Here is a 24,498-nt window from a genome sequence, read left to right as displayed (position 1 = left end):
ACCCTAAATTTAGAAACAAATAAAACCGTAAAGAACTACAACTCGTGAAAGCGTGAAATGAAAGCGTGAGGAATAGAGAAAAAAACAACCAACTGGAAACAGCTACACTATGAAACGATGTTTCATGGTTCACGTGATTTCATTAGAGTAACTGGATCTAGGAAACACACAAAAACTGTTGCTGCTGTATAAACAAATAATACAACAAGTTTCGTTGAAACGTTTGTACTTTTCTGTACCCCTTAGTGAGCCACACAAGTGAAACCGTCAGTGTCCGCTTTATCAAAACTAAATAAGCGGAAGTTACGTCAGAAAATAGGTAGCGGTTTGAAACTTGTAGAGCACAACTTTGAAATATTTGTGACTCTTCGAGCGTTGATAATTTCCAGGCTGAAAATCAGTAACTATTTCTGATGACTAAACGGAAATGACGTCACTTCGAGAGTCCACCGTACTTTTAGTACCAACCCAACCATCACACTTCCCACAGAGAAAGAAATACTCTCAAGACAGGGGACGATATATATTTACCCAGCTTTACTACCGCCAGAAGCGCAAAAACTAACAGCTGTTGTATACATGGGGGATCAAACCTTGGGGGACCACCAGCTACGGGAGGTACTCGAACTGTGGAATGTGTAGCGTTAATAACATAGCAGAACTGTCGAACATAGCGAAGAGGAAAAAAAAAATCTATATATAGAAGAAAATGATAAAAAAAAAATTAGAGTCATTTCTCCTGCTGTCCATCACCACGTTCGTTGTTCTGTCCCTGCATTTAGTGTGCGTTACGGAACTGGAGTGAAATAAACGTCCGTAATGCATTACATTTATGTCTATTTACATTGTTAGAACTTCTTTTATATATATAAATATGGTGACTGCTCCGTCATTCGAGTCGTCTACAATGACCTACTGTGACAATGTGTGAGACGGAAATGGTACACTGGGTTTTTGTAGTGTTGTTCTTGTCCAGGTAAGATTCAAACCTTTAACAGAATTCTGAATTCAGTAGATATTAAGGCTGAAATTGTGTGTTAATCTTTATCTAATGTTGTTATAAAGTCAGTAAAACAATACCTCGTAAATTTATATGAAGTCTGAAATGTTGAATTAATATTTATGTTCTATACTCAATATTGTACATTTGGTTGAATGTTTAAATCATACCTCCGTCTTTATGTTCAATATTCAGCAGAATCACAGATTGTAGGTTTATCTCAAAGCTCTAGTTATATTTTCATCTCTAAGTTTCACACTGTAGAAAAATACAAGGTCAGTTTACATGTAAATCCAGTCACGTGTTCATCTTTATACTATCACCTACTGGACAATTGTTCAAAATATTTGAGTGGATCAGCTATGGCCGCTGGTCTCATTTAATAGTTTTATATCTAATAGTTTGTGGCTGTGATGCAATACTCATGAAAGAGTGTGTCAAAAACGAAGCATTTACAACACTGATTTAGTTTAGAAACATTAGGTTTGTTTGTTTGTTCAATTTCCTTCAATGCTACTCAAGAACTAACTGCCCTGTCTCCCTCTGATACAGCGGTAAGTCTACGGATTTACAAAGCTAAAACCAGGGGCTCAATTCCCCTCGGTGGACTCAGCAGATAGCCCAATGTGGCTCTGCTATAAGAAAACACACACTAACTGCCCCTAGCCATCCTAAATTTAGAAGTAATCGACTAGAAGAAGACAGCTTGTCAACACCATCCACTGGCAATTCTTGATAAACTATTAATCAACAAAATGTGGAATTACCGTGACATCGTACCAACCCTCAAAACTGAAAGGTATATGCATGTTTGAAGGCAGAAGTTCGACTCTCAGTTTGTGTATGAATCATTCTAATCGCCAGGTCATACCAGCCTTCAGTTAGTACGATGTTTCCTATATATATTATTAGTTTCACAAATGACAATATAAAATCACCAAATACGTTTTCACCAGTAATTATCGACATGTTTACATACAGTTTACTTCCAGTTGATTCCACACAATTAATCACAGAATCATTTTACGTTTTTGTCTGTCGTAAGCTTCGATTTAAAAAAGTTTGTTTTTTGAATTTTGTACAAAGTGACACGAGGGCTACCTGCACTAGCCGTCTCTAATTTAGCAGCGTAAGACGAGAGGGAAGGCAGTTAGTTGGTCATCACCACCCACCGCCAACTCGTGGGCTACTCTTTTATCAATAAATAGTGGGATTGACCGTCATGTTATAACCCCCACACGGCTGAAAAAGCAAGTATTTGGTGCCACGGGGATTCGAACACGCGACCCTCAGATTACGAGTCGAACGCCTTAACCCACCTGGCCATGCTGGGGCCTTAAAAAAAGGAAGAATTTGTGCATCCAGGGGCAAACCCAATATTTGAGACCTTAAAAATTGAGTTGTAAAACAGGAATAATACATGTAAATTAAATTTTAAAAAATCGAAACTTATGCATTATATCGCTTTTGAGTTAGAGTGGGAAAACGTATTTTTTTTTTTTTTTACTTTGGAGTTTTTGTTCATTGTGAAGTTATTCAAACCAACAATATCAGTCGATAAACGTCCGAGGTAAGAACTACAACTATTTCAACGATTAATTAAAAGTTTAAAGACATTTTATTTTGGGAATAACTTCTGGTGAAGGCAATTATTTATTTTTGGAGTTTATGAAATCGTAAAACTTTAAAAGAATCATATTCAACAGAGAATGATTTACGTATTGGATTCCTCAAAGCTATTTTAATATACACGCTACAAATTACAACAAAAGTTCTAAAACATGTTTAATACATTTTTGATAGAGATATCATAAGCTTGATAAAACAGCATATCTGTGTACTTACAACGTAGATCTTATCTGTGATAAAGCCAACAGTTATGCTGGGTGTGACTCAGTACATTATAATAGTGGTATTTGTCTTATCTGTGATAAAGCCTACAGTTATGCTGGGTGTGACTCAGTACATTATAATAGTGGTATTTGTCTTATCTGTGATAAAGCCTACAGTTATACTGGGTGTGACTCAATACATTATAATGGTGGTATTTGTCTTATCTGTGATAAAGCCTACAGTTATGCTGGGTGTGACTCAGTACATTATAATGGTGGTATTTGTCTTATCTGTGATAAAACATACAGTTATGCTGGGTGTGACTCAGTACATTATAATGGTGGTATTTGTCTTATCTGTGATAAAGCCAACAGTTATGCTGAGTGTGACTCTACATTATAATGGTGATATTTGTCTTATCTGTAATAAAGCATACAGTTATGGTGGATGTGACTCAGTACATTATAATGGTGATATTTGTCTTATCTGTGATAAAGCCTACAGTTATGCTGGGTGTGACTCTACATTATAATGGTGATATTTGTCTTATCTGTGATAAAGCCTACAGTTATGCTGGGTGTGACTCTACATTATAATGGTGATATTTGTCTTATCTGTGATAAAGCCTACAGTTATGCTGGGTGTGACTCAGTACATTATAATGGTGATATTTGTCTTATCTGTGATAAATCATACTGTTGTGCTGGGTGTGACTCAGTACATTATAATGGTGGTATTTGTCGTATCTGTGATAAAGCCTACAGTTATGCTGGTGTGACTCAGTACATTATAATGGTGATATTTGTCTTATCTGTGATAAAGCCTACAGTTATGCTGGGTGTGACTCTACATTATAATGGTGATATTTGTCTTATCTGTGATAAAGCCTACAGTTATGCTGGGTGTGACTCTACATTATAATGGTGATATTTGTCTTATCTGTGATAAAGCCTACAGTTATGCTGGGTGTGACTCAGTACATTATAATGGTGATATTTGTCTTATCTGTGATAAATCATACTGTTGTGCTGGGTGTGACTCAGTACATTATAATGGTGGTATTTGTCGTATCTGTGATAAAGCCTACAGTTATGCTGGGTGTGACTCAGTACATTATAATGGTGATATTTGTCTTATCTGTGATAAAGCCTACAGTTATGCTGGGTGTGACTCTACATTATAATGGTGATATTTGTCTTATCTGTGATAAAGCCTACAGTTATGCTGGGTGTGACTCTACATTATAATGGTGATATTTGTCTTATCTGTGATAAAACATACAGTTATGCTGGGTGTGACTCAGTACATTATAATGGTGATATTTGTCTTATCTGTGATAAATCATACTGTTGTGCTGGGTGTGACTCAGTACATTATAATGGTGGTATTTGTCGTATCTGTGATAAAGCCTACAGTTATGCTGGGTGTGACTCAGTACATTATAATGGTGATATTTGTCTTATCTGTGATAAAGCCTACAGTTATGCTGGGTGTGACTCTACATTATAATGGTGATATTTGTCTTATCTGTGATAAAGCCTACAGTTATGCTGGGTGTGACTCTACATTATAATGGTGATATTTGTCTTATCTGTGATAAAGCCTACAGTTATGCTGGGTGTGACTCAGTACATTATAATGGTGATATTTGTCTTATCTGTGATAAATCATACTGTTGTGCTGGGTGTGACTCAGTACATTATAATGGTGGTATTTGTCGTATCTGTGATAAAGCCTACAGTTATGCTGGGTGTGACTCAGTACATTATAATAGTGACGGTTAAATCTCGCTATTCGATCGGACGAAAATATCCATATAGGTGGTGGTGGATGCGGGTAACAAACGGCTTTCCCTCTAGTGTATTATCTCAAAATTAAATTGAGCCTTTGAAGACAAAGAAATTGTAGATTTGCCGATAAGAGTCCGCGCCAGTTTCTAAAAACATCGTTTTCTACTTATTCACCAAATATGTGGATAGATGACCTTGCTGGTTACATGATTTCTAATATGGTATGAGTCACAAGAAAACCCTTACGGGTACACGAGGGCCAGGGTAACCCGCACTTACTCAGGCCCCTTTCTGGGCAATGTCCGTGCACGATCTACACATACACTTGGTGCAAATAAAACATTTTCTCTTTATAATTCCATAATTAATTTCACTTTCATTAGTTAGGTATTAATTATAAAAAGTTTACATAAAAACAACCTTTCAATGTTTAGTAATTAATCCCTAAACTAATGTGAAGTCTAGTTTATAGGTGGCCTTTTTGTTTTATTTGAATATATATATTCACAGGGGAAAGTTGTTTAGGACTATCTTCATCATGTAAACAGTATCTGTCTAGTTTGTTTGCTAATTCATTTTTTCTTCAATTTATGTTAAAATAGTTTATTGCACTGTGTAGGAGTCTATTTGCTATTGTTTCTAGGTGTGCGAATTTATGCATAAAACCTTTCTGTGATGTTTTGTTTGTCTTTTTTAATTTCGCGCAGAGCTACTCGAGGGCTATCTGCGCTAGCCGTCAATAATTTATCAGTGTAAGACCAGAAGGAAGACAGCTAGTCATCACCATCCACCGCCAACTATTGGGCTATTCTTCTACCATCGAATAATGGGATTAACCATAACATTATAACGCCCCCACGGCTGAAAAGGCGAGCATGTTTGGTGTAACTGGGGTTCGAACCCGCGACCCTCCGATTTCGAGTCGAGTGCCTTAACCACCTGACCATGCCGGGCCTTTTCTGTAAATATGAATCATTTCAGCGGATTACCACTGATTAAGGGCACATAGATTGGAAATCTCTGTGTTACAGAGAGAAACTTAGTCACAGTACTAAAAAGAAAATAACTACTGAGCAGCACAAGAAGAAAAGCAACTAGTTAACAGTACTAAAAGAAAAGCAACTAGTTAACAGTACTAGAAAAAAAGCAACTAGTTAACAATACTAGAAAAAAAGCAACTAGTTAACAATACTAGAGGGAAAGCAACTAATTAACAGCACCAGAGGGAATGCAACTAATTCACAACACTAGAAGGAAAGCAACTAATTAACAGCACCAGAGGGAAATCAACTAGTTGACAACACTAGAGGGAAAGCAACTAGTTAACAGCACTAAAGAGAAAACAACTAATTAACAACAATAGAAGAAAAGCAACTAATTAACAGCACCAGAGGAAATGCAACTAATTAACAACACTAGAAGGAAAGCAACGAATTAACAGCACCAGAGGGAAAGCAACTAATTAACAACACTAGAAGGAAACAACTAATTCACAGCACCAAAGAGAAAACAACTAATTAACAACAATAGAAGAAAAGCAACTAATTAACAGCACCAGAGGGAAAGCAACTAGTAAACAATACTAGAGAGAAAATAACTAGTTAAAACACTAGAGGGAATGCAACTAATTAACAACACTAGAAGGAAAGCAACGAATTAAGAGCACCAGAGGGAATGCAACTAGTTAACAATACTAGAAGAAAAGCAAATAATTAACAGCACCACAGGGAAACAACTAGTTAACAATTCTAGAGGGAAAGCAACTAGTTAACAATACTAAAGAGAAAGCAACTAGTTAACAGCACCAGAGGGAAAGCAACTAGTTAACAATACTAGAGGGAAAGCAACTAATTAACAACACTAGAAGAAAAGCAACTAATTAACAGCACCAGTGGGAAAGCAACTAATTAACAACACTAGAGGGAAAGCAACTAGTTAACAACACCAGAGGGAAAGCAACTGGTTAACAGTACTAGAGAGAAAATAACTAGTTAACAACACTAGAGGGAAAACATCTAGTTAACAGCACTAGAAGGAAAGCAACTAATTAACAACACTAGAAGGAAACAACTAATTCACAGCACCAAAGAGAAAACAACTAATTAACAACAATAGAAGAAAAGCAACTAATTAACAGCACCAGAGGGAAAGCAACTAGTAAACAATACTAGAGAGAAAATAACTAGTTAAAACACTAGAGGGAATGCAACTAATTAACAACACTAGAAGGAAAGCAACGAATTAAGAGCACCAGAGGGAATGCAACTAGTTAACAATACTAGAAGGAAAGCAACTAATTAACAGCACTACAGGGAAAGCAACTTGTTAACAATACTAGAGAGAAAGCAACTAGTTAACAGCGCCAGAAAGAAAGCAACTAGTTAACAGTACTAGAGAGAAAATAACTAGTTAACAACGGTAGAGGGAAAGCAACTAGTTAACAACAATAGAGGGAAAGCAACTAGTTAACAGCACCGGAGGGAAAGCAACTAGTTAACAGTACTAGAGACAAATTAACTAGTTAACAGTACTAGAGACAAATTAACTAGTTAACAGTACTAGAGAGAAAATAACTAGTTAACAACACAAGAGGGAAAGCAACTAGTTAACAGCACCAGAGGGAAAGCAACTAGTTAACAGTACTAGAGACAAATTAACTAGTTAACAGTACTATAGAGAAAATAACCAGTTAACAACAGTAGAGGGAAAGCAACTAGTTAACAACACTAGAGAGAAAGCAACTAGTTAACAACACCAGAGGGAAAGCAACTAGTTAACAGTACCAGAGAGAAAATAACTAGTTAACAGAACTAGAGAGAAAATAACTAGTTAACAACACTAGAGGGAAAGCAACTAGTTAACAATACTAGAAGAAAAGTAACTAATTAACAGCACCATAGGGAAACAACTAGTTAACAATTGTAGAGGGAAAGCAACTAGTTAACAGTATCGGAGAGAAAATAACTAGTTAACAGTACTAAAGAGAAAGCAACTAGTTAACAACACCAGAGAGAAAGCAACTAGTTAACAGCACCAGAGGGAAAGCAACTAGTTAACAGCACCAGAGGGAAAGCAACTAGTTACCAACAGTAGAGGGAAAGCAACTAGTTAATAACACTAGAGAGAAAGCAACTAGTTAACAACACTAGAGGGAAAGCAACTAGTTAACAGCACCAGAGGGAAAGCAACTAGTTAACAGCACCAGAGGGAAAGCAACTAGTTAACAACACTAGAGGGAAAGCAACTAGTTAACAGTACTAGAGAGAAAATAACTAGTTAAGAGTACTAGAGAGAAAATAATTAGTTAAGAACACTAGAGGGAAAGCAACTAGTTAACAACACCGGAGGTAAAGCAACTAGTTAACAGTACTAGAGGGAAAGCAACTACTTAACAATGTATCTCATAACGGCTGGTATGGATATTAACACTTTTATTGGTAAGCAGAGAAGAAGTTACGACCTTCTCTGGTGATTTTAGGTTAACAAAGAGACTTTGTAACTCACCGCTGTCATACACATGTCTCAGAGACGAGTTATGAAGGGTTATGGGATTGTAGGGGATTTTAAGTTTACCTGTGAACAGGAAAAGCTAACCAAATAGCATTTCTTAACCTCAGAATCACTAGAACTAATACACAGTTCCAAAAAGACATCCACTGAAAAATCACCCATACTGGACTATACATTCTCAGCCACAAAACCATGCTCGCCAGATAAAATTAACGATGAAATAAACAAAATAAAACAACCCTTCATCAACAGCAACACATTACCTTAAAAATTGTGGAAAAAAATTATACGCACATACCCAGATCAACAAAAATAAATCCCAAGATACAAGAGCCTTACACTGCTGTATACCATATGTTCCCGACATCAGTGAAAAAATAACCAACAATACTTATAACAAAGCACAATATTCCAATAAACACCAAATTTATTTAAAAACCAGGTACAGAACTATAGTCCATACTATGTAAAAACTACACTGAGAAACACAACACCAACATAATTTATAAAATACAATGCAACGACTTCTATACTGGAGAAACAAGCAGAAAAAATGGAAACTAGACTCAAAGAAAAAAAAAAAAACACCTTCACACGTGTTTGAACACAAGTCAAATAAACACATAACCATAGAAAACACCCAGATATTAAGTTGGGAAACAAATATAAACAAACGCAAAATCAAAGAAGCCCGACTTATACAGCACCTAAAATTAAACCAATATAAAGGAATACCTCTTTACCTGTATTAATTAAAAACCTAACATCCAAATGCAACGCCCCCTACAATTCCGTACCCGTTTATACTCTCGTCCCCAAGACATTTCAACGGTCGGTTGCAAACTCTCTTTGTTAACCTGAAGATGACCTAAAGCGTTAATACCCATACCAGCCGTTTTTATTTCAAGTGTAGTTCTCGTCATCAAGAACAAGCAGTCCATAGTAAGAAAGCAACTAGTCCAGGGTACTAGAGAAACAACAACTAGTTAACAGTACTAGAGAGAAAACAACTAGTCCAGGGTACTAGAGAGAAAGCAACTAGTTAACAGTACTAGAGAGAAAACAACTGGTCCAGGGCACTAGAAAGAAAGCAACTAGTTAACAGTACTAGAGAGAAAACAACTGGTTCAGGGCACTAGAAAGAAAGCAACTAGTTAACAGTACTAGAGAGAAAACAACTGGTCCAGGGTACTAGAGAAACAACAACTAGTTTAGGGCTCTAGAGAGAAAACAACTGGTCCAGGGAACTAGAAAGAAAGCAACTAGTTAATAGTACTAGAGAGAAAACAACTGGTCCAGGGAAATAGAAAGAAAGCAACTAGTTAACAGTACTAGAGAGAAAACAACTGGTCCAGGGTACTAGAAAGAAAGCAACTAGTTAACAGTACTAGAGAGAAAACAACTGGCCCAGGGAACTAGAAAGAAAGCAACTAGTTAACAGTACTAGAGAGAAAACAACTGGTCCAGGGTACTAGAAAGAAAGCAACTAGTTAACAGTACTAGAGAGAAAACAACTGGTCCAGGGTACTAGAAAGAAAGCAACTAGTTAACAGTACTAGAGAGAAAACAACTGGTCCAGGGAACTAGAAAGAAAGCAACTAGTTAACCGTACTAGAGAGAAAACAACTGGTCCAGGGTACTAGAGAAACAACAACTAGTTTAGGGCTCTAGAGAGAAAACAACTGGTCCAGGGCACTAGAAAGAAAGCAACTAGTTAACAGTACTAGAGAGAAAACAACTGGTCCAGGGTACTAGAAAGAAAGCAACTAGTTAACAGTACTAGAGAGAAAACAACTGGTCCAGGGTACTAGAGAAACAACAACTAGTTTAGGGCTCTAGAGAGAAAACAACTGATCCAGGGCACTAGAAAGAAAGCAACTAGTTAACAGTACTAGAGAGAAAACAACTGGTCCAGGGTACTAGAGAAACAACAACTAGTTTAGGGCTCTAGAGAGAAAACAACTGGTCCAGGGAACTAGAAAGAAAGCAACTAGTTAACAGTACTAGAGAGAAAACAACTGGTCTAGGGAACTAGAAAGAAAGCAACTAGTTAACAGTACTAGAGAGAAAACAACTGGTCCAGGGTACTAGAGAAACAACAACTAGTTTAGGGCTCTAGAGAGAAAACAACTGATCCAGGGCACTAGAAAGAAAGCAACTAGTTAACAGTACTAGAGAGAAAACAACTGGTCCAGGGTACTAGAGAAACAACAACTAGTTTAGGGCTCTAGAGAGAAAACAACTGGTCCAGGGAACTAGAAAGAAAGCGACTAGTTAACAGTACTAGAGAGAAAACAACTGGTCTAGGGAACTAGAAAGAAAGCAACTAGTTAACAGTACTAGAGAGAAAACAACTGGTCCAGGGTACTAGAGAAACAACAACTAGTTAACAGTACTAGAGAGAAAACAACTGGTCCAGGGTACTAGAAAGAAAGCAACTAGTTAACAGTACTAGAGAGAAAACAACTGGTCCAGGGTACTAGAGAAACAACAACTAGTTAACAGTACTAGAGAGAAAACAACTGGTCCAGGGAACTAGAAAGAAAGCAACTAGTTAACAGTACTAGAGAGAAAACAACTGGTCCAGGGAACTAGAAAGAAAGCAACTAGTTAACAGTACTAGAGAGAAAAACTAGTCCACAGCACAAGAAAGAAAACAAGTAGTCCAGGACACTAGAGAAAAGGCATCTGGTCCACAGCATTAGAGGGAAAGCAACTGGTCCACAGCAGTAGAGAGAAAACAACTAGTCTACAGCACTCAATGTCGAATCTTATGTCACTCGAATCGAACATTATGTTTTGTTCGTAAGTATTATAAGGCATCCATGATTCCAAAGTGAGGAACACGTTTTTGCATCAATAAGACGCGAACTGTGGACACTAAAATTCACAAGGTCACGCCCGACTAAATTTAAAAGGACATTAGTATTTGTCTATTTATAAGGCAACTTCTGTAAAAGACCTGGCACAACCTGGTGGTTAGGGTCCTCGACTCGTAATCTTAAAGTCGCGTGCCAGACTTCTGGTCACCGAACATGCTCTTTTTTTACAGCCGTGAGGACGTTATAGTATTACAGCCAATCCCAATATTCATTAGTTAAAGAGTAGCCAGAGAGTTTGCAGTGAGTGATTTTGACTAGCTGCTTTCTTTGTGGTTTTTCACTGCAACATTACAGGTGGCTAGCACAGATAGCTTTCTAGTAGTTTTGCACGAAATTCCAAAGAAACGCAGTGAAACTTTCTGCAAACTTAAAGTAAAGAAGTCTTGAAAATATTTTTTATCAACAGCAATATACCATTTGTTCAGATTTTTCTTTTCCTTTCCAGTGTGGCCTGGCATGGCCGAGCGCGTAAGGCGTGCGACTCGTAATCTGCGGGTCGCGGGTTCGCGCCTGCGTCGCGCTAAACATGCTCGCCCTCCCAGCCGTGGGGGTGTATAATGTGACGGTCAATCCCACTATTCGTTGGTAAAAGAGTAGCCCAAGAGTTGGCGGTGGGTGGTGATGACTAGCTGCCTTCCCTCTAGTCTTACACTGCTAAATTAGGGACGGCTAGCACAGATAGCCCTCGAGTAGCTTTGTGCGAAATTCCAAAAAAACAAACAAACAAAACCTTTTCAGTGAGTTTAATGTGACGATTGGGTGATATTTGTTGGGATTCGTTAGTGCCTTTTAAAAATTTGTAATTATATTCTTTATAAAAACAAACAACTACATAAAAACAACTTAATACTTCGGGGCATGGCTTACTAGTTTAGCTTGCTAAGTTACGAATTGGAAGGTAGGCCCAAGTTTCGAGCCATGATTGCGCTGAACATGTTCCGCTCTTTCAATTGTGGTCATGTTATCACAGCAACTGTCAACGCCGTTATTCGTTTTCTGAGAGGGCGAAGCCTTTGTGCAACAAACACGTGTGAGTGACTCCTGCATTTCAAGTTCAAAATACTATATTGTTATATATATATGAAGATAAAAGAGCTATGAAATGCTAGCGTCACTAGCTTGTTCAAACAGCAATCACGTCACGTTTAAAAACAACCAATCAGTGGTTTCATCTCTCCAGTAATTCTTCATTACATCCTGTAGTCAGTATTTATTTTTATACCTCTCCTCTCTTTGCTTGTTCGTTTCTTTTTGAATTTCGCCCAAAGCTACACGAGAGCTATCTGCGCTAGCCATCCCTAATTTAGCAGTGTAAGACGAGAGGGAAGGCAGCTAGTCATCACCACCCACTTGGGCTAGTCATTTACTAACAAATAGCAGGATTGACCTAGCATTGTAACGACCCCACAGCTGAAAAGGCGGGCATGTTTGGTGTGGCTGAGATTCGAACCCGGGACCCTCAGCTTATGAATCAAGCGCCCAAACTACCTGGTCGTGCCGGGCCTCCTCTCGTGGCAATGGCCTAAAATAATTTTTTTTCTCGCTTGAACTACTGTGAAACGGGTAAATAAAACAAAAATATTCGAACTTGTCAGCTTTCATAGTGCAGTCTCAATATTCTTCGGTTCGTTGCTCAGCTAGTTATATCAAATAAGCTTTTTATATTAGGTAATCGTACAAGTTTGTGTAGTTTGTCAAGTTTATGTTAATGTTTCCCATTAAAATCTTTTTACCTTCTAGTTGTTTAAACAGGTAAAACAAAATTATTTACTAGCTTACGCCCCTTCACCGGTTAAGTTCGGTCCCTCAGCTTCAGAATCCATGATTCTAGGATGTTCGCTCATAGTCTCAAACAATCTATAATAGAAACTCCTTACTAGCCTTTGTGTATTACAAATCATGGAAAGGTCTGGGTTGTTTGTTTGTTTTGAATTTCGCGCAAAGCTACATGATGGCTACCTGCGTTAACCGTCCCTAATTTAGCAGTGTAAGGCTAGAGAGAAGACAACTAGTCATCATCACCCACCGCCAACTCTTGGGCTACAACTTTACCAACAAATACTAGGATTAACATTATAACGCCCCCTCACGTCTGAAAGAGTGGGCATGTTTGGTGTGACGGAAATTCGAATCCGCGAGTCGAACGCCCAAACCACTTGGCCATGCCGAGCCTGAAAGGTTTGGCTAATATCAAAAGTTGAAACATGACAACCACGTAAGCGTATCAAATGCGTCTGAAAATTTCAAGAGCTCGAGATTTTGATCAAATATGTAGACAAGGCTGATTTCGGAACAGGCAAATTCAACCATTTCCAAACGAATTAAGCCGCTAGACAACGCTGCGGAAAATCTAAACATTTTAAATTGATTTCAAATCTGAATCACATAATTTGTAGCGTTAGGGAGTGCCGGTGTCACACTCGTGTGGTTACACCTTTTTGGCTTGGCATTAACCATTCTTATGATTATAAGTTCAATACTGATTATCCTGTTTTTTTCATAGGACATGTACTCCCCCCCTTCTCCACAATCCTAATAGGTAATTGGTAGAAAACTGAGAAAACATAAAATCCTTTTGGGCTTTGGTTAACTTAACTTGGCGTGCATTTTTTCGGCGCTTTAGAATGTTCCAGAAATCTAATTGTTTATTTGTGCGCAAACTTAATAAGTAAGAAGAACGTGTCCGTGAGTTCACTTTCCTACTAAGGACGAGGTTTGTTTAATTACGTTATTGAATCGTTGTTCAAATCTTCGTGTTTGTTTGTTTTTGTTAAGTGTCAGCTTTTGTGCGTAATAATTGATGTTATTGTTTTTGTGACATTAGATAGTATTACATTGAATAAGTGGAGAGTAAATGTTTCGTACGTTTCGATTGGTCGCTAAGCGTCCATACTAGCAAATCGAAAGTGCTTCTTCAGACCGCAGCAGGGAAATAAATTCCGTTACACAATCTAAAAAATGAATCACTCCCTGATTTTTCCTTTAGCTCTTTTGATTGGTTCTGTATCTTCTCTTTTGCTGTTAAATCCCTCGGTAACTCAGTGGTATTTCTGAAGACTTATAACAAGCTCCGATACCTGCGATTGGCAGGATACAGATAACCTATTGTGTAGGTTTGTTTTTAACAACTAACAAAAGAAACAAACCCTCTATTAAGGGCCAAACGTGGCGTAATAGGTATTTGCTACGACTGTAAATCCAATGATACCACATGGTTATTTGCTAGGACTATAACTCCAATGATACCACAGTATAGTTGTTTGTAGGACGATAACTCCAATGATACCACAGTATAGTTGTTCGCTAAAGCTGTAAATCTAATAATATCACAATATAGTTATTTGTTAGGACTATAAATACAATGATATCGCATGATTATTTGCTAGGACTGTAAATCTAATGATACAACAGTATGGTTATTTGCTAGGACTATAACTCCAATGATACTACAGTTCCCAGACAAATGCCAAAAAAAAGGGGATACTCTGGGAGCGTACATACACTATTGAGTCAGTCAGACAAGAAGAGATCAAGAATTGGCGGAAGATGCTATTATCTAGTTGGCTTTCCTCTGGTCTGTCATCTCAAGAATTGGAATCCTTTCGTGTTGAAATATATAGAACAAAAGCTCTACCGTATATTTAACCAACTTAAATTATATATGTTACATCTTCAAAAGTCGATTGCGAATGTATTTTTCTATTAATTAGTTAAATTAGGTTTGGTACTTGTGAGTGTCGCAATTGGTTCAGCAATAATACAAGAGAAGAAGTAAGATCTCTGTAAATACCCTAACTACGACATATCCACAATTTAATATTATATTAGTTCATTGCTGATTTTGTAACGCGTGGAACTAGTAACACTAGTTTTCATTAAAATCAGGGCCCGGCATGGCCAAGCGTGTTAAGGCGTGCGACTCGTAATTTGAGGGTCACGGATTCGAATCCCTGTCGCACCAAACATGCTCGCTCTTTCAGCCGTGGGTGCGTTATAATGTGACGAATAATCCCACTATTCGTTGGTAAAAGAGTAGTCCAAGAGTTGGCGGTGGGTGGTGATGATTAGCTAGCTGCCTTCCCTCTAGTCTTACACCGCTCAATTAGGGACGACTAGCGCAGATAGTCCTCGTATAGCTTTGAGCGAAATTCAAAACATAGAAAAATTTTGTAATGCGTGGGACTAGTAACAATAAGTTTCATTAAAATCGGTCGTCAAAGTGTCCATGAAAATGGGAAACGAGATTTGATGAGATTTTGTAGCATCCCAACCATGATAACATGACTCCTTCCTTTATTGTTACTCGGATCTGGATGTTATCCAGAGTTATTAGTTGCGTATAAAACGGTGATTGTATCGCTTAGAATGCAAAGATATGCCACACTGCAGACATGATGTATTTATTATGGACGTTAGAAATGCCATCTTCATTACCACGTTAGACTCAAGTACTAACTATTTGAATATCCAATATTTTTCATTAGCTTCAGTTCTATATCACTTTATGCTTTATTTCTAGTTATATTGATTTTATGTATAAACTTAAGTTTAATGATTGTAACTTAATAGAACGGAAGTGGCTGTAAAATATTAGGTCGTATACATATGTATGGTTAGAAAAATACGAATAACTGGGCAAATAACTCAGGATGTCTAGCCACAGCCTATGTTGTATTTTGTTGTAATGCACGCTCAATCCTACTGTTCGTTAGTAAAAAAATAGCCCACGAATTGGCTGTAGATGGTGTTGACTAGCTGATTCCCTCTAGTCTTACACTGCTAAATTAGGGACGGCTAGCACAGATAGCCCTCGAGTAGCTTTGTGCAAAATTCCCAAACAAACAAACAAAAACAAAAAACCCTCTAATTTATCATTAGTCCTCGTGCAGCGTTACGCGAAATTAAAAAGAAAACCAAACTAGCACAATGCTACACATTGGGAATGGAACCTTGAATTGTAGTGTTATATCTTAAGTACCAAGTAGGAGCAATGCGTAAACTTCAAAACAAATACAGATATCTCTTCTTTGTCATGGTCGAATAGTTTTAATTGATGAATACTTTAACAATCTGGTAAAACTGCTGGTTTTAGTTTCTCTTGTTTCAAATAAAACCCACTGAAACAAACAAACCAAAAGAAATAAACACTGAATACAAGTTTACTTTGTTTCCACGGTTTAAAGATTAACAATACAGGATTAGTTTTAAAGTAGATTCAGGCAATATATTTAACAGGTAGAATGATTCCTGAAGACTTTTTTTAGGTGTGCTGGTTTCTGTAGACATCTTTAGGTGTAATGATTCCGTAGACTTCTTTAGATGTAGTCAATTTTGTAGACTTCTTTAGGTGTAGTGATTCCTCTAGATTTCTTTAGGTGTAGTGATTCCTGTAGACTTCTTTAGGTGTACTGGTTTCTGTAGAAATCTATAGGTGGGGTGATTTCTGTAGACTTCTTTAGGTGTAGCGATTTATGTAGACATCTTTAGGTGTAATGATTCCGTAGACTTCTTTAGATGTAGTCAATTTTGTAGACTTCTTTAGATGTAGTCAATTTTGTAGACTTCTATAGGTGTAGTGATTCCTGTAGACTTCTTTAGGTGTACTGGTTTCTGTAGAAATCTATAGGTGGGGTGATTTCTGTAGACTTCTTTAGGTGTAGCGATTTATGTAGACATCTTTAGGTGTAATGATTCCGTAGACTTCTTTAGATGTAGTCAATTTTGTAGACTTCTTTAGATGTAGTCAATTTTGTAGACTTCTATAGGTGTAGTGATTCCTGTAGACTTCTTTAAGTGTAGTGATTCCTGTAGACTTCTTTAAGTGTAGTGATTCCTGTAGACTTCTTTAGGTGTAGTGATTCCTGTAGATTTCTTTAGGTGTAGTGATTCCTGTAGACTTCTTTAGGTGTACTGGTTTCTGTAGAAATCTATAGGTGGGGTGATTTCTGTAGACTTCTTTAGGTGTAGCGATTTATGTAGACATCTTTAGGTGTAACAATTCTGTAGACTTCTTTAGATGTAGTCAATTTTGTAGACGTCTTTAGGTGTAGAAATTCCTGTAGATTTCTTTAGATGGAATGTAGACTTCTGACGTTTTTTTTTATTTAATATAACGTTTTCGGGCTCCACACTGAGACGTGAACGTCAAGCAAAAAGGCAGAAGTTTATAGAAAATTTGTAAAATACTTGTTTGTCTTCTTAACCATAAAAACTCTAACTACTGGTGAAATTAATTTATACAATTAACGTAGTTTAGTTACTCAGTGACGTTTGTCCGTGTGTTTCAGCGCAAAGCGACATAATTAGTTATCTACGCTCTATTCACTACGTGGAAAAAGGATCCCAACTTACAGTTGACCAACTAGGGGAACAATAATAAAAATATGTTCTTCTCATATTTTAATTTTTCATTTGAATGTTTGCGGTGCTTTGTGAAATAGCCTTCTTTGTTTTCTAATTGTTTCCAACACTGAAATATTATCTTAATTAATATAACGTTTCGTTTTAAAGATAAAACGGGACGAAAAGAAAGAGTTTATGTTTTACAGATGATCGTTAACGTCAGGCCGTTTTTGGTTTTTTTATGAAACGTCACTAACCTATTAGTATCACTTTATTAATTATATATCGCCTGGCACGGCCAGATGTGTTAAGGCACTCGACTCGCAATCTGAGGGTCGCAGGCTCGAATCCCGGTTGAACTAAAACATGTTCGCCCTTTCAGTCGTGTGGGCATTATAATGTGACGGTCAATATCACTATTCATTGGTAAAAGAGTAGCCCAAGAGTTGGCGGTGGGTGGTGATGAGTAGCTGCCTTCCCCCTAGTTTTACGCTGCTAAATTAGGGACGGCTATCGCAGATAACCCTCGTGAAGCTTTGCGCGAAATTCAAAACAAACAAAAAATAATTATATCACATCATTTTATTAAATCATTTTAACTACCTAGTCACAAAAATTCCTCTTTTGTCTCACCAGGTGGCAGTAAAATGGAGGAGGTTTACGTTATACGATTGAAAGGTCTACCTTCGAACAACTCCTCAGAGACTTCTAGCGACGGCGGGGATTGGACTCGAGATGTCACTCTCGGCTGTGCTCTTCTTCATTTAGGCTTAGGTTTCCTAAGTCTCGTACTGGGTATCCTAGGATTGTTGGTTGAATATGATGCCAACTATTCAGGAACTGGCATCTGGTGTGGAGTGATTTTCCAAATGGCAGGAATTGCTGGAATAATTTCGTGGAAGTATCGTCACCTTTACATGACGAAAAAGCTCTTTCTTGGCTGTTCTCTCGCGTCTATGATTTCTGCACTAATATTCTTCATTCTTAGCTGCTTTGGCGTAGCGGAATTTCACTCTATCCCAAGAAACTTTAACCAAACGGCACGGATTAGCGGCAATGCTATTATTACCGCCATGGTTGAACTTTTAGTGTCCGTTGTATCATCTCTAGTTACTAACCCTACCGCCATCTGTCAGACAACTTCTTGTATAAGTAGTCCCACGGACGTTACCGGAGGCAAACAAAAGATAATTGTTGTAACCAACATACAAACCGCAGAAAGTTTCGGAATGCCAACATCTGCTCTTACTCGGCACCTTAGCCCTAACTGCATGATATCTCTACAGCAATGCCACCCGTCTCCAGATCAGACCTGTCGCATTGGAAAGTTTGTAGAACAGGACCAAATTCGTCTTGAAAGTCAGGACTACTTCACAAGCTCAGAAGACAGTGAGTGGGAAGACGAAGAGAAAGATATCTCTCTTCCTTCTAACAACGACGTAGCAAAGACCAGCGATGTGTCGTCGGATCCCAAATCATCGTCTGAAGAGTAAATTATTTTATATCACACAACTGTACAAAGCTAAGAAAAGTGTAATTGTGTGACAAGACTATATGTGTTATACTTGTTCAACCATTTTTAGTTTGCTGTTTAAATACATGCACGTGTTCCAAATATTTAAGCACTGAAGGATGCTATATTTTTATTTAATGTGCCGTGTATTTCTGTAATTAAAATATAATCTATGTAGTATATAAGGCATCTAAATACGAATCGGGAAGCCTATCCAGCCTTCATCCCTGCCGTCTTGCTATAAAAAAAAAAATATACAGCCATCTTATCGCCTTAAATTTTAAGTTAAATGGTTCTTAAAGATAGTTTCCGTTGTGTTTTGTTTTTTTTCAAGTAGAAATGGTTAGAGGTTTCAATGAAACTGAAAATTATATCGATTTTTTATGAAGTCATTTTCTGTTTTTATTACTACCTTTCATGAGATTTGATGTGTTTCCCAAAGGGCAGTCATCCGGTGACATGCCCTTTAAGCCGTATGGGACTTACATTGTGACGGTCAATCACGCTATTCGATTACTGTAGCCCGAAAGTTGGTGGTATTACCCAGCTGTTTTCCCTTAAGTCTATCACTTCTAACTTAATGATGGCTAAAGATGGTAGCCATCGGGTTGTTTGGGAAAAATTCAACAAACAATTAAACAATATTACTGGCAAAATAATGTTGATTCTAATCTCAGTTTTTGGACATAGCAAGAGTCATAATTTACCATAAAATTAACACTCCTACGAAAAGTGGGGCCTAATAGGCCCCAGAGCAACTTGAAAGGTTATTAATATTAGGCTAATAATTTTGTATTTAAATGAAATTGCCATTTAAATCCATTAATGAATGGATTAACGAGATTCCCACTGTCCCTATCTACTATCTAGCGAAACCACAGCCAGGGGAACGGGCTTGGAGAAATCAGGACTAGAAACGTCTTTTCGTAGGAGTGTTAAGGTTAAAGAAAACCTTATATGGGCAGTAGATCTTATCTTGTCAAATAGATGGAATATCCCCAGACATCATCCTTTATGAACGTTGACAGTTACGAACTATAATGGAAAAAAATATATAATTTTAGTTCTATTGTAACGTTTGTTTCAGATATATATAAATATATGTTAGTGACTCAGAAAACGTTTTGGATCATGTATATATATATATTCACACACACAGACATAATGCAGTGTTTTCTCGGTTATTGTTTGTTACAAAATGCAAAATGTAAGTAGGTTTTTCCTCTAATAATCATTACGAATCACTATCTTGCTGAAAATGTAATAAAAATGAAACATTTGTTACAGAAATTAAAGTAGCAGCATGGTTTAAAGGAGTAACAGTTTGTATTTATTTGTATAAGCGTATTTTATTATTAGTTTTATTTAACAGTTACCTTTAACCCTAATCTCGTTGCTATAGCTACAGCACAAGTCTCGTGACGCTTATAATCCTCATTTTATTGCGTGTGCTAATTATACCCTCAGAGGATCAACGGTATAGTTTACAGACTTACAACACTAATATCCGGGGTTCGATACCCGTGCTGGATGCATCAGATAAGTCCATGCGACTGTGTTCTGAAACTAACAAACGCGTAACTTTCAAAGTATAGCCTTTAGCTTCAGTACATTGGATTTCATTTTTGTTGTTATTGTTGGGCAACATTTCAATTTGTTGTAAAACCAGTATATTTTAAAACGTTGTTAATGATGTAGAATTATCTAAGAAGTAATTTGAAATGTCGACCGATAATTTTACAAATACAATACTGTAACTAGCTGTTACTACAGGATATAAGTTGAAAAATATGTTATTTTTTACTAACTAAGCCTAAAATAAAATTATACATATTAAGCAGCTTACTTACAGGTCCGCGTATTTCATGTATATGAATGTCCATGCCTCTGCTTATACGCAACTGATAAAAAATTATAAATAGGAGTTGAGATTATATTTTTGTATATAAATTATTGTGGCTCCATATGTTTCTAAATGTGAAGTAAGCTCATCAAAAAAGTGGTGATAAACTATTACAAGTGTACATATATTTTCCGTTATCTAAAATTATATTTTTATTGTGTGTGGGGGTGGAGTGAGGCTACGTTCCAGGCTGTGGATGTGCTGATCAAGGTTTCATTTGGCGATATTCCTCTAAACACACTCCTTGATTTTTAGTTGTGAAGCGTTACAAGTGGAGCAGTTAAGTTTGCCATGTATTTCTTTCGATTACAAGTAGCCACAATGATGACGTGTACTGCTCTCTAGTTAAAATATCTAATACTAAAACACCAAACAGCTAGATATGTTAGTGATGACTCTAAACAACTAGATATGTTAGTGATGACTCTCACTCATAAGCAACACGATTTTACAATTTTCGAATAGACTGTGTTTTTATAGTGGAATACTCGTAGCAAAACAAAGATATATTTAGGCTGTGACCACGTTTGCCTGACTGTGTGAGTCACGAATGTCCACTCTTAGGTAATTAAATGAGTATTGTTTTAAATAGCTTAGATTTAGATTTTTTTACTCTAATCTTTTGTATTCGAATTTTAATCTTTCTGAAAAAGACAAGAAATAAAGATCTATTCACTCTATATATATATATATAAGTTCTATTAATTAACTTCATCAGCAAAGTATACCCAGAGAGAAAAAAAAAAAAGTCATATTGGTGACTGGTTGTTGAAAGAACAGTATGGTTTCATACAGGCAGCCATTGGTGTCAAGACAGAAATGCGTTACTCGCATTCGTTCTTATATTTCTCTATTGTTGCTTTGATGGGACAATTAATCATCCGTCTAGAACAGAGAAACCTATGGCTTAAAAATGAAGCATAGAAAACAGAAAACAAAGGCGATTATTTCTTCTCTCTTCTTAACAGTGGAGATGAATTTGTTTTTTAATTGATATAAATTTTCATCTCTAGGAAAAATTTTCCGAAGAATTTCAGTTCCTTTAAGACATTAAATTCAAAATAGTTTTCTAGGAATCGTAACTAAAAATTTGAAAATCAAAAGTGAACAAAATAAAAAAAAACGTTTTAGAAATATACAGACCACCCCGAAAACATATTATAGAAAAAAAATATATACTTGGAAACAAATATTTATATTAATTAAAACTGGTAAAAATCATTATAGACTTTATTATGAATATTATGATTTTATAAAAAAAATATGTATTTTTATTCGAAATATTAGATCTTATTAATAATAATAATTTAATTATGAAAAAATAAATGATTTTTTAATTTAAAATTGGTTTGATAATTTTGATAGCCGATGGCATAACACAAAGCTGGCATGAAGCATGAAGGAAAAATTTCATTTATTTGCAAAAAAATTTTATTCAGTCCTATAGGAACGTTCCTCGCAAGTACTGCGGTGGGTCTACGGATTTACAACGCCAAAATCAGGCGTTCGATTCCCCTCGGTGGACTCAGCAGATAGCCCGATGTGGCTTTGATATAAGAAACCACACGCACCCGATAGAAATACATTGTTTCAGACTAGAGATATGCATATACACTCTGTTAAACAAATTTCCAAAAAAGCGAAAATACAAAAAAATCAATTCATTGAACACAAAAACAAATTCAGGTTTTAATAAATAAATAACACTTTACTAAACTTACATTATATATCACAAAATAAAATGGTAAAAAAAATCACTTTAGGTTTACGTACAGGTAGGTAAAACAACAGAACTCACTTCGAAATATAGAGTTCCGTTTTCAGTTGGAAACGCTCATTGTTTATTCGTGCTATACAGGTAAAGAAACTAACCGATTTGTTTTAATACCAACTGGAGTTATGTTCGTATTTTGCTGAAATCATCCCAAACGAAAAATGTCATTTGAAAACATCTTTCTATTTTAACATATTTTATGTTTTTTTTTAAAGAGATTTATAATGAATATAATATCAATGTCGTTTTATGCGTCCAACACACGTTTATCACAAATATCTTGTGATTCTGCTAATAAGAAGTGACGTCACGACACAGAGACACGCCTCCTTTCTCCTTTAAAACTTGAATTCAGCGGTTATCTCTTAGATTGGTTTAATGTTGCGCTGTTGTCGATCATTTGTAATTACGACTTTGCTTCATGTAAGTAATAGGAACTTATATGAGCAATGAGAAAGAACATCAATATTTCTTTTGGTGGGCCGAGCGTGGCCTATAGTGCTGGAACCGTGAATCCGAAAGTTCAGGTTTACTGCCCATTATCGCAAAAATAATAATAGTGGCAGTAACATTCCAGTATTAGGCGTGTTTAAAATTTCGCGCAAAGCTACACGAGAGCTGTGTACTCTAGCCGTCCCTAATTTAGCAGGGAAAGACTAGATGGAAGGCAGCTAGCCATCACCGCCAACTATTGGACTACTCTTTTACTAACAACTAGTGGGATTGGCCGCATATTATATATAGCGCACCCACGAATGAAAGGTTGAGCATGTTTACTGAGACGAGGATTCGAACCCGCGGCCCTGACATTGCGAATCAAACGCCCTAACCTCCTAGCCATGACCGGCCTCTAAATCTAATGGCATAATTCGAAGTAGAAAGTTTTTTCTAACAGTATAATATTTATAGCTGTCTTGTTTCACTAACACAATTTAAAGCTAAAAGCTCCATTCTAGCAAGTTCTTGCAAATTACCAAAGTGGCAAAGATTTTTTTGAAAAATGATTTTAAGTGTATCTATCGTATTCTTAGATTGTTTTGAATTTCGCGCAAAACTACACGAGGGCTATCTGCGCTGGCCGTCCCTAATTTACCAGTGAAAGGTAAGGCAGCTCGTCGTCACCACCCACCGCCAACTCTTCGGCTACTTTTTTACCAACGAATAGTGGGATTGACCGTCATATTATAACGCCCCACGGCTAAAAGGGGCGAGAATATCTGGTGTGACGGGGATTCGAACCCGCCACCTTTAGATTACAAGTCGAGTACCTTAACCACCTGGCCAAGAAATTTATTTTAAGGTTCTACTAGTACCGGAACTTTTCTTTAAGACGCTATCACTACAGGTACTCTTTTTTTTATAAGGCGCTACTAGTACCAAAACTGAGATTTTAGGGTACTACTGGTACCGAGGCTTATTTTTAAGGTGATACTAGTCCGGGACTTACGTCGTTGTTTATGTTTACGCGTAGAGACTTTTTCCTTTTTGACCTGTACTGTTTTTTATTTTGTTTTAGAATTTTCCCCTATGAAGAAGTGTAGTACTGAGAATACATTGTAGAGCTGAAAGATCAGTTTTTTTTTCAATTCTTTACGTAACCATTAAGACGACAACAAAACTAAACATTTTCTATTAATTTTCAAAAAGACTTAGAAATGTTGTTTTCAATAAAGATTTTAACAAGATAAAGAGGTTATTAATTGTCTTTTTTGGGGGGTTGGGGGGAAGAGTAGAGATTTTTTTTAAAACTTATTACAATTAAATATCTTTACATTGTTATATCAACTACATCAAAATCTACTTGTCTTTGTTTGTTGTTAAGCGCAAAGTTACACAACGGGCTATCTGTGCTGCGCCCACCACGGTGTTGAAACCAAGTTCTCAACGTTACAAGCCTACAGACGTAAGTCTGAGCTACTGAAAGGGGAAGATGGCTGTGAAATTAATATAC

At 36.7% G+C, this 24,498-nt stretch overlaps 1 protein-coding gene across 1 annotated transcript; it reads left to right on the top strand.

Moving 5' to 3' along the window:
• The first annotated feature begins 726 nt into the window (after positions 1-726).
• LOC143224862 (uncharacterized) lies at positions 727-21,455 on the top strand. The gene is made up of 2 exons (XM_076453237.1): positions 727-976; positions 17,994-21,455. Exon 2 carries the CDS (start codon positions 18,005-18,007, stop codon positions 18,848-18,850), a length of 846 nt encoding a protein of 281 aa, XP_076309352.1. The 5' UTR covers positions 727-976; positions 17,994-18,004; the 3' UTR covers positions 18,851-21,455.
• The last annotated feature ends 3,043 nt before the right edge of the window (positions 21,456-24,498 follow it).

This window comes from Tachypleus tridentatus, chromosome 9 (genome assembly GCF_004210375.1).
Source record: "Tachypleus tridentatus isolate NWPU-2018 chromosome 9, ASM421037v1, whole genome shotgun sequence".
Taxonomy (NCBI): domain Eukaryota; kingdom Metazoa; phylum Arthropoda; class Merostomata; order Xiphosura; family Limulidae; genus Tachypleus; species Tachypleus tridentatus.
The sequence above is the reverse complement of the archived record's forward strand: the minus strand, read 5'-3'. Positions and strand labels throughout refer to the sequence as shown.

Bases quoted from the DNA above. Each gene is read 5' to 3' on its own strand.
- LOC143224862 (XM_076453237.1), top strand. From the start codon at position 18,005: ATGGAGGAGGTTTACGTTATACGATTGAAAGGTCTACCTTCGAACAAC.